This window comes from Gorilla gorilla, chromosome 6, assembly GCF_029281585.2.
Source record: "Gorilla gorilla gorilla isolate KB3781 chromosome 6, NHGRI_mGorGor1-v2.1_pri, whole genome shotgun sequence".
Taxonomy (NCBI): Eukaryota; Metazoa; Chordata; class Mammalia; order Primates; family Hominidae; genus Gorilla; species Gorilla gorilla.
In genome coordinates, this window is record NC_073230.2 from 57,803,369 (window position 1) to 57,815,386 (window position 12,018).

General features: G+C 33.0%; 1 protein-coding gene across 4 annotated transcripts in view; it reads right to left on the minus strand.

Annotated features, from left to right (window-relative positions):
* ZPBP (zona pellucida binding protein) overlaps positions 1 to 12,018 on the minus strand; it is a 152,543-nt gene that overhangs the window by 34,356 nt on the left and 106,169 nt on the right. For all 4 annotated transcript variants that reach the window (XM_019031747.3, XM_055347008.1, XM_055347009.1 and 1 more), the window contains one exon: positions 8,376 to 8,553. In XM_019031747.3, coding sequence (XP_018887292.2) covers positions 8,376 to 8,553 — 178 coding nt within the window. The remainder of the gene's footprint in view (positions 1 to 8,375; positions 8,554 to 12,018) is intronic.

Genomic DNA, 12,018 nt, shown 5'->3' on the forward strand with positions numbered 1-12,018 from the left:
ACAGAAACAATTGTCACATGCAGGAATTATCACTGGATGCTAAAATTAGTTCATCATTTGATGTTAAACTTTGTCCATACATTTGGCAAATGTCTGATGAATATGCACATTTCTGTAGTCTCAAACTACTTTCTAACAAGACTTTAAGACAAGGGAATAAAATAGCATCAGATCTGCTGCTTGCATCCCCCGCACTGAGGGACTTGAGTGCAGGTTTGCCCAGCCCAGGTGACAGGCCAAGCTGGGCAGGACTGAGCTGGGCAAACCTGCACTCAAGTCCCCCAGTGTGGGGCATGCAAGCATCAGATCTGATGGGGGTCAGGGAGCAGTTCTCAGGTCCCTAGAGAAATGCCCCATTGGGGAGTGGAAGAACTGCTGCCATGCCAAAGACCCAGCACGGGGAAATGGAGTGACTGGCTCCACAGCCTAGTGAGCAGTTGTGGGACCCACTTTGCTTTTATCCTCTAGACTCAGTGGCATTCCCTCCCATGCCCTGACCTTGGCAGCAAGTGGGGACAATAAGTTAAGTCACAAGCAGTTTGCTTTCAGTCTGCGAAACTCAGGCAAATAGCTTCCTGCTACAGTTCCGTGAAAGTGGCGGGGGTCAGGGGTGTCATACTCATCTGTCAGTTCTGGCTACGGGAGCTCCTACCCTCCTCAAGACCAGAGTGCCAATCCCCAGTCTGAGATTCTCAAAAACAGTGACTGTCACTGGTGCTAACTGGCATGTTCCCAAGCAACTCACTAGGATCTAGGAAAACGAATGGCCTCCTCTTTTGGTGCCCAGGTCCAGGAGCAAGTTTGGTACACTTCCCAGTGCTGTTCCTTCTCATAGTTTCCTGACTGCTCCCCAAGTCAGATTCAGGGTTTTGGAGGGTCAAGGAGCTCTTCTGTGGCCTGGATTGCCTGGCTACCCAGTGGGAATGTGTATCACAGAGACACTCACTCTCCCTCTCATGTACTGGGCTTTCACACAATTTTCCACTGGACCTCATCATGTGGGCTACTGCCCATCTTCTTTTCCCAGAATACAAAGTTTTCTTTCACTTCTATATTGAACTCCCGTGTTCTTCCTTGGATAAAAATTCTCAGTGTGAATCTCTATACACTATATTGCTATTTCCAAGTGAGTGAGGTGTGCTGGCAAAGCCTCTATTCTGCTATCATTTTTTGGCTTCCAGGATGTCCTGGCATCCTGCATACTAATCTAATTCCTTCAGTTAACAGGTCACAAACGCTTCATAAGAGTCACCTGGGGTCTCCAGTATCTCAGGAAAAGAGGCAGTAGAGATGGGACTCTGAGCCATACATACTGAATTTAAATTGATCGTTTCAGTGAAATATTTTTTGTTCCAATTGTACTTTTTTGTCCCCTTTCCAACTTGGCTTCTTTTGGATAAATAAAGTGGAGTTTTGGGGTAACATTTTTTCTATCTACTAATTGTTATATGCATATTATTTTACTATCTTTTAGTGGCTGTCCTAAAGAATACATCATGCATCTTAATCTACTATTACAATCTAATACAAATCATTACTCATACCAATTCTAGACAATGGTTGAAACTGAAAACATTTTATTTACTCCCTCTTGCTTTTGGTGTTACCATGATCATATATATTTAGTTCTACATATTTTAAGCACATAAAGCATTATATATTTTTGCGTAGTCAATATTTATTTACATTTATCTCTATGTTTTTCCTTTCCATTGCCCCTTATGCCATCCTGCATGAACATGTTTCTGCCTGGGATCATTTTAAACTAACTGAAAAATTCCCTTTAGTCCTTTTTTGAGTGTAGATTTGCCTACAGCAATTCTCTCATATATTATGTCTAATGGTGTTTTGATTTTCCATCATGTAGGATGATATTTCCATCAGGTATAGCATTATAAGTTGACAACTGTTTGATTTCAGCACATAAACATGCCATCCTATTGCCTTTTGGTATCTGTCATGCATTTCCACACACCCCTTTCTATCCATGATAGAAAGGAACGGAGCTATGCTGCCTCTTGAATCCTTGTGCCCTGACATTTTACCAATGTCTTTAATAGAATAATTTAAAAATTTTATTAGACTTTTCTAGTTTTTCCAGAAAGAGCTTTTGTCTGCTATAAGCTACTTCATCATGGCCGGGAGAAACACTAATTTTTGTTTTTTAGATTTTGACCCACTAAGTCTTCATGATATTGTTAATTCTTCAACATATCTAAGACAGTTTCACTCAAGTAAGTTTTTCAAATTACATGGACTGCTTTTACTGAAAATAAACGTATCGGCTGGCGCAGTGGCTCACACATGTAATCCCAGCACTCTGGAAGGCGGAGGCGGGCGGATCACGAGGTCAAGAGATTGAGACCATCCTGGCTAACATGGTGAAACCCCGTCTCTACTAAAAATATAAAAAATTACCCAGGCATGGTGGTGGGCGCCTGTAGTCCCAGCTGCTCGGGCGCCTGAGGCAGGAGAAGGGCGTGAACCCAGGAGGCGGAGCTTGCAGTGAACCGAGATCCCGCCACTGCACTCCAGCCTGGGCGACAGAGCAAGACTCCGTCTCTAAATAAATAAATAAATAAATAAAAATGTATCTATTTAAGGAAAATCTGGGCATTCCACACTGCTAATCCATAGAATGACCTATCCATTGGCCATGATTTTTCAATTATTTAGTTTCTTCAGAAATATAATGATTCAAAATAAGAACAATGTCTTTGTGGGTCGAAAAGGCGGATGAGTTTTATTTCGTACTGATAATAGAACTATTTAAATACACATAGTGAAAACGACGCAAAGGAAACTTTTTTTTGTCTCTGATCCTCTGATGTAAAATCAAAACAAGGGTTCAGGGATGCAAGTCTTTAGGATAAATTTATTGACTCTGAAATGCTTTATTTAAAAATATTTTTACCTACTAAACAATTTGTTTTTCCTGCATAAAGTACAAATGTACGCTTTATTAATAAAACCATCTCAAGATGATTAAATATGCTAACCTGCAACCTAATCATTTCTGATCACAGACACAGATACCGTGTCATAAAGAAAGAACTCCCTGCTGGAATTTCCATGTGATTATCAAAAGGCTTGAATCAGCAATAGCTATTCTTTTTTTAAAAAAAGAAAGCAATAGGAAAAAAAGTTGTCTAATCTATTATTGAGCTACACATTTAATCCATAATAATCAGTGGCAAACAGTCTGCTACCTCAGCAGAAGCACGGGCATCCTATCAAGGTAGTGCCTTATCAAAACTAATATTCTGACATTCTATGTGTTGTCTTATCAACATTAATACTCAGATATCTGAAACTCAGTGTATGTAAGAATCACCTAGGAAGCTTATAAATGTAGATGTCTGATTCCTAAACTTTGGATATGTTTTGAGAAAATCTTCAGGAAATTCTGATACACCTAAGAGTTTTAAAACCACTGCCATAGTTTAAAGAGAAAAAAATAGGAAGGCATCTGGGGTATTATGTCAAAGAATGTTACTTGACCTACAAGTTTGTTTTTTTGTTTTGTTTTGTTTTGTTTTGAAAAAAATTAGCAGAAATAAAATGGGGGAAAGTTGAATATACAAGCTATACAAAAATATAATAGAAATTGAAAAGCAAAGCATTTCAGAATCTGTGTTTTAACAAAATTCTTTTAAAAACAATGTAATACTAGGCTAGTCTTTGGTTGTAGTATATTATATGATTTATAAAATTATAAGACACTGATAATTCACAAATTTAATAAGTCTCTCTTTAAAGTGCCAAAACTGATTAACAAAATGATCTACATTATAAGGAATGGTAAATGTCAAATCACAGAGAAGCTTTTCAGTATAAATTAATTTAAAAGTACTAAATAAGTTAGGAAAAAGAAAAATAATATAGGTAGAAATGTTAAGTCTTCACTAATTTATAAGGAAACAAGCTTTCTCTTCCAGAAGGAAAAGAACAAATCTGGTGCTTATTTCACCTGCTATGGAGAAAGTAAACAAACTTCCCTTATGTCATAAAATGCTTTGTCTCAATCTTGTTTGTTGAATATAAACATGGTATATCATTTTATTCTGGACAGAAGTTGTTTCATGAGATACCTCATATATTTTGTGAGCTCATCATCATTTTATCTAGTAGTCAGTTTCATACTTGAATGGATTTTAAATTCATTTACTATGTTAATTTTGTCTTTTAACTAGTGTTATCCTAATTTAAAATACAGGGTAATTTGTTAAATCATTTTCTATTCAGAGAATGATTTAAGTATCTTTTTGAGTAGTTATATGCTTTTCTAAAATGTTAGGGTGATAACCTCCTGTAAAATAAACAAAAATTATTATTATCCTATGGGGTCCTGAATGTTACATTAAGGGAACTGAATCTTGCTTAACAGCTTACAGGAATGATAACACAAAGATAATTATAAATTAAAATGTTTATTAACCATAAGATGGCACAAAATGAAATTTAGCAACTCACTAATTAATAAGTCTATTGAGCAATGATGATGAACCCATAAAATCCAAAAAATAAATTTTATTTTATTTAAGCAAAATTCCCCCCCATAAACTTGATGCTCATTCATGCTATTGCTTGGATGGTACTTGCTATTCTGGTATCCTGCAAAGTAACTTCCTCAAGACTCAAAGACAAGTCTCACCGAGAAAGCCATAACACAATTACATTGAACCCTTGTGATCTATCCTATTGCAAACTCAATTTTCTTTATATAATCTTCTTGTATTTTTTCCCTTAACAGTCTCTTCTTCCCTAATTGTTTCATGGATGCATCTCCTAAGTATATAAACTCCGTGGGCAGAGATCAAATATTCAGGAGCACAAAACAGTATTTTAGAGACAGAAAATATTTTTGAGATTCATGTTAAATTTTCTCATATACTTCTTATGACAGGAATAAAAACAATTAATTACCTTGATCAAATAGTGTAGTACATAATAAGTTGAGTGTAATCATTACATGGTGAAATTAGAAAACATTACAATTGTGTTGTTGCCCAAAGTTTTTAAATACAAAAAAAAATTCTAATGATAAAAATTATGTGTAATTCTGACATTCAAAACTACTACTTCACTTGAAAGAGCTATGTTTGACAATTTCAAAATACTTATAATTGAGGAGATGCAAATATTTTAACAATTTTAGTTTAAGTCTTTTTTGAATAATGATATAAATACATGTAATAGACAGCTTAACTACTATGTTCCAGTTTATTTTTGGGGAATTTCTATGTTTTTCTTTATCCTTATCTGTGATCTGGAGTTATATATATATATAAAATATATATAATATAATATATTATATATTACATGTTATGTATATTACATATCTGTGTTCTGGATATATATCATATATTAGATAATATATAAATATATATTAATATATTTATATTATATTATATATAATTATCATATAATTGTATATGATAATTATATATTATATTTCTATTATAATTATATATTAAATTATATTATAATTTAATTAATAAATTTAAATTGTATTATGTTATATATTATATAATATAAAATTATATAATATAAATATATAATACATGTTATATATTATATATTTATATTATATATAATATATTATATAATACATAATATAAAAATTAATTTTTCAGTCTTAAAAGCGTTTAAAAAATTTATACTAATATCACTAAATTTATACCTGTCTTAGTCTGTTTCATATTGCCATAAGAGGATATTTAAGCCTGGATAGTTTATAAAGGAAAAATGTTTGTCTCACGATACTGATGGCTGAAAAGTTTGAGACTGGGCATTCGGTGAGGGCCTCGGGCTGCTTCCACCCACGGCAGAAGGTGAAAGGGAGCCTGAGTGTGCAGAAATCAAATGGTGAGAGAGGAAGCCAGAGAGGGGGGCAGGTGCCAGCCTCTTTTGTATAGCCAGCTCTCACAGGAACTAACAGAATTAGAACTTGGTCACCCCTGAGGGAGAATATTAATCTATTCATGAGAGATCTGCTCCCACGACCCAAACCTCTCCCACTACGCCTTACATCCCAACATTGCCACACTTGGAATTAAATTTAAACATGAGATTTTGTGGGAACAAACAAACCATATCCAAATCATAGCAATATCATTCTCATTAAGTCATTTCTAATTGTTCTTTTCTCCTTTCTTTCTGCAATTTAAGTTAGATTAAAAGCCTTTTCATAAAATATACTGACTATTCCTTTTACTTTGTTTTCTTTGATTTGGCTAGAGTTATCTTTATAATTTTTTGTGTTTTGTTATTTAAATATATGAACTTTCACAAAAATATAGTACAAAGGTATATTAGGAAATAGAACACAAATTAAACAAAGAAATAACTGCCAACTGTTAACTTTGTAACTATTTTTAAAATTGTCATTATATATATTTTATATATATAAAATCACTGGTTTTAAATATCAGTGATTATTTCTATCATATAATGTATGTTATATATAATGTAATATATATTTATATACAAATTATAAATATTTATATGTTATATATAATATAGATCATATATATAATATATATTATATAATACATAGTAATATATAAATAATAATATATAATATATAATATAATATATTATATATTTATTATATATAATATATTATATTACATATTATATATATTTATATTATATGATATATTATATAATATATTATATGATATATATCATATATTATATTGTATATATAATATATCATATATTATATTGTATATATAATATATCATATATTATATTGTATATATAATATATCATATATTATATTGTATATATAATATATCATATATTATATTGTATATATAATATATCATATATTATATTGTATATATAATATATCATATATTATATTGTATATATAATATATCATATATTTATATTGTATATATAATATATCATATATTTATATTATATATTATATATTTATAATTATATATATAATTTTATCTATATATTATATATAATTATATATAATATATGTATAAATATATATTTATAACTTATAATTATATATAATATATATAATTATTATTTTATATATAATATATATAATATATATAATATATATAATTATATATTATAATAATATATATAATATATATAATATATATAATTATATATTATATATTATATATATAATATATATAATATATATAATATATATAATTATATATTATATATTATATATATAATATATATAATATATATAATATATAATATATAATTTATATATAATACATTATATATCATAATATATTATATATCATATAATATATATATTATATATTATATTATATATATATAATATATATTATATAATATATAATACATAATATATAATATATAATACATAATATATAATACATAATATATATAATATATAATACATAATATATATAATCACTGATTTTAAAAAGTTACAAAGTTAACAGTTGGAAGTCATTTGTTTAATTTGTATTCTATTTCCTAATATACCTGCGTACTATATTTTTGTGAAACTTCATATATTTAAACAATAATGAAACACAAAAAAATTATAAAGATAACTCTAGCCAAGTCAAAGAAAACAAAGCAAAAGGAAGACCCTCACTGAATGCTCAATCTCAAACTTCTCAGCCATCAGAATCGTGAAACAAATAAACTTTTTTCCTTTATAAACTATCAAGGCTTAAGTATTCTCTTATGGCAATATGAAACAGACTAAGACAGGTATAAATTTAGTGATATTAGTATAAATTTTTAAAACTCTTTTAAGACTGAAAATTAATTGGCCCATTAATCTCTCAATAATTGAAATGCAAAGACTTTGAATTCATGTGCTCAATCTAAGTCAACAGCCTCTACAGAACCCTCTTCTATAGTAAAGATGAAAAAGAAAGAATGAATGTCAGAGAGCAGCTCAGATCCTGTAGTGCTAGGACCAAAAGTTAGAAAAAACAATTGGTAATAAAACAATTCATATACTTATTTCACAAGGAAGGAAAAAGTCACAAAGATATCTACTGTAGACTATACAAATCTAAACTCATCAATAGTAGATTCTAAAAGATACATTAATTGGCTTTTTTTAAAGTCAGGAACTCTAAGTGACTCATAACTATTATTTGTGTTTCCTCCCAGATAACTGCCTAATGATCCTAAACTCCCTTGCTGTAATATTAATACCAAGGCCAAAATTAAGCCAGACTATTTTTCTTTCACATCTTTAGATTCACTTTTCAAATACACTACTTTAAATAAACTGTGAAAAAATACCTAAATGATAGTAAAAATAAGTGATATGCATTCACTTAGGCTTAATGAAAACACGTAAATTTTCAACAATATAAAACATGAAATCATAATTCATTACATACCACAGCACTCAGGACATTTTGGATGTTGCTGGACATTCATTCCATACCCTGGAAAGCAGCGATTAATCCAAACCATTTGGAGAGTACCTTCAATATAGTATATTTGAGGTAATTGTTCTGCACGTCTGCCAAGAATTTCTACTTGTTGATTAAAAAATCTCTCTATGAGATTTTTAGCCTAAAATATAAATACAATTTGATAAACTGTTAGCCATAAAAAATGTAATTTTAGAACAAATAAGGATGCATGTGGATTTAGAATTTGAAGAAAAAGTCTCAAGGTCATTATTTTTTCTTGCACTCACAGACTATAAATAAAACACACAAAACTGAAAAGATGTCAGCTATACACATCAAATATTTCTAAATGCACTTCCAATTACAATGCAAAGAAATCATTTGAAGATTTCTTTTTGGTCCCTTTGTATTTTGAATAATATAGGAATAAGTATATGAGCAAAATCAAGAAAGCTCTTTGAAATTGATTAAGAAATGTAATGTACTTTAAAATAATATATTATAAGCATCTGTAAGAAGCTTATCCTGAGGCACAACATCAACTCTTTTCACAAAGAAAAATTTAATTTAAAAACAAGAAAAAATATAACTTCTAGCTCTGTTTCAAAAATTAAATCTAAAAAAAAGCATCATTCTGATCTATAATTATCTTTATGTTTGTAATAATTATACTGGCTTGCCTCCTAAAATTAACAAGAGCCTTAGACTTCTCTGACTGCTAAGATCTATGCATTCAAGTATGAGGTACGCATAAATTCAAACTGCTACAAACTAGTTAGTTCTACTCCATTCTGCCACACTAACTTGCACCTCCAATCTAGTCAGGAGCAGGGATAAATGGACCACACAGGCTGATATATAACTACTAATGGTGCACCTCATGTCTACTGAGTTCTTCCAATATCTTGTAAATTACACCTCTTCCATTACAATTTCTATAATGTCCAGGTTCTCCCATGCAAAAACACCCACAAAGGGTGATAAAATAATAACTCTGTTTCACACATAAAGTAACTTAAAATATTGCATAAAATTATTTTCAGGTTATCTGTATAAGGCAGTGGTTCATAACCTTTTTGGCACTAGGGAATGGTTTTATGGAAGACAGTTTTTTCACAGACCAGGGTGGTAGGGTGTTTTTGGGATGAAACTGTTCTACTTTAGATAATCAGGCATTAAGATTCTCATAAGGAGCGTGCAACCTAGATCCCTTGCATGTGGAGTTCACAATAGGGTTTGTGATCCAATGAGAATCTAATGCTGTCACTGATCTGACAGGAAGCGGGGCTCAGGCAGTAACGTTCGCTTGCTGCTACTCTCCTTCTGCTGTGTGGCCTGTTTCCTATCAGGCCATGGACTGGTACTGGTCCGAGGCCTGGGGACTGGGGACCCCTAGTATAAGGTATATATGAAACATAAATACATTTTCTATTTAGATTTGGGTTCCATCCCCATGATATCTCATTTTATATATATGCAAATACAGCAGGTCCTCAAATAATGTCCTTTCCTTCACTGTCATTTTGTTATAATGTTGAAGAGAAAAAAAATGCTTCCTAGCTAGGCCACTGTGCATGTGGAGTCTGCATGTTCCCCCCATGTCTGCATGAGTTTTCTCCAGGTACTCTGGTTTCCTCCCACATCTCAAAGATGCATGTTACATTAATTGGCATGGCTAAATTGTCCCCCTGGGAGTAAGTGTGGATGTGTGTGAGTGCACCCTGTGATAGAATGGTACCCTGTCCAGCGTTGGTTCCCACCTTGAGCCCTGAGCTACCTGAATAGGCTCCAGCCACCTGTGAGACTGAACTGGAACAAGTAAATAATTATTATACTTTGTTTTTATTACTCTTTCTTAAATATATGTATTTCTCACATTTATTTCAATGTTTAATATTAAAAATGTTTTGGGTCTTTATTTCAAAATGTGGTGATTTTTTTCCAACCAGAAATATGCCAGAGGAACTTAACTCTTGTTTATATCATTTAGCCTGTGGTAAAATTTGTTTTGTGATATGTCATTTTGCTTAAAGTTGCAGTTTCCAGAAGCCTATTGATGAAATTAAGTGAAGACTTACTGTATTTCAAAATCTGAAAATATCTGAAATCTAAAATACTTCTGGTTCCAACCATTTCAGATAAAGGATACTCAAAATATGTATAAATGTGTTATGAAATTAATTGCATTTAAATTTGAGACTATAATTAAAAGTGTCAGAAGACACATTCCTAATCACTCAGATTACGTCACACAGAGCCTAACTAGGCTTCCTAATACCCCATGCAAAAAAAAAAAAAAAAAACCTAAATGAAGTTAGACCTGAGAAAACCTAGTAATAGATGCAGGAGGCAGATAAGGGAGGATCCCTGGAGAATCCCCAACCCGCCCACAAGTGTTTACATCAGATGCTTTTGTGCAGATGTGGGAACCTGCCCAGGGTCTTGTCTGCACATGCTGGCAACAGACTAGGGGCCTGCCTGCACACTGGGAAAATGGGGTGCAGCCACTGGGGATTCATGCCTTAAGCAGTGAGAAGGGGCCTGGCCCCTTCAGCTGGTGTGTGGTGACCTGGTATTCAATCTGTGAGTTGGGAGCCTGCTGGCAGAACCCCTTTTTTTTCACTGAGAGCTTTCTTTAATAAATTCTGCTCTCCTCAAACTTTCAGTGTGTCCATGCACCTAATTTTTCCTGGTTGTGTGATAAGGACCTAGATTTTAGCTGAACTAAGGAGGAAAATATCTTGCATCATTTTGGTGGCCCATGTGGGGACATGAGGAAAGGTGAGTAAAATGCAGACCAAAGCATCTTTTCCCCTCTTGTATCTGAGCCTTTTTGTCCTTGGACTTCTGAGAGTAGAAGAAACTGCATCCCCCACCCTCCGTTGCTCTTGGGGGTCAGGAATGTCAACCTTGGTCTAACCCAGCCTTTTCTACGGCATTTTCCTTCTTTTTTTCAGGAGTGTAATGGCACCACCCCACCACAATGGCCGCAGGCACCCATGGGACTGAAAGGCAAGCAGCAGCACCCCATTCCCCCTTCCCTCCCAGCTGGGGCTGGGGCCCATGCCCAAAGGGTCCTGCGTGGCAGGCTGGCCAGCATTCCCTGCCACGTGTGTATCCACAGTGTCTTCCCCTCCCTTGGCCAAGAAGTCCAGCTCTGTTCCAGCCCCAGGGAAGAAACAGCAATTAAGTTTCCCTCCTTGTTGGAAGAACCATTCGCATAAGAATAAGAGGTTCTTCCCTCAGTTAACACAGCCCTGAACTTTAAGCTGTTTTTCTTTTTTTTTTTTCTCCACCAGGTCAAGAGTTAACTTTTATGCGAAAGGCTTTTTCCTTTTAGAAGACATTTTACTAGGCCAGGACCCCAGCTATCACTGTTTATATTCTCCATGAAGTTTTATTTATGAAAAAGGATTTGTGAGGCTGGTCTTAAGTTATAGCCAATCTGGAGTGGTTCACATGTCTTTACGGTTCTGTCAAAAAGAGGGCTACCTTAGGATGGGATATGGGCCCAGGACTCCATAGGCCCTCTATTAAAGACAGTCTGGTAAACTGGTCAGTGGCAAACTTCGCTGCAGGCCTTCATCTTTTTTTATGTCCTTGGAAGCATGACCTGTAAGCAGGC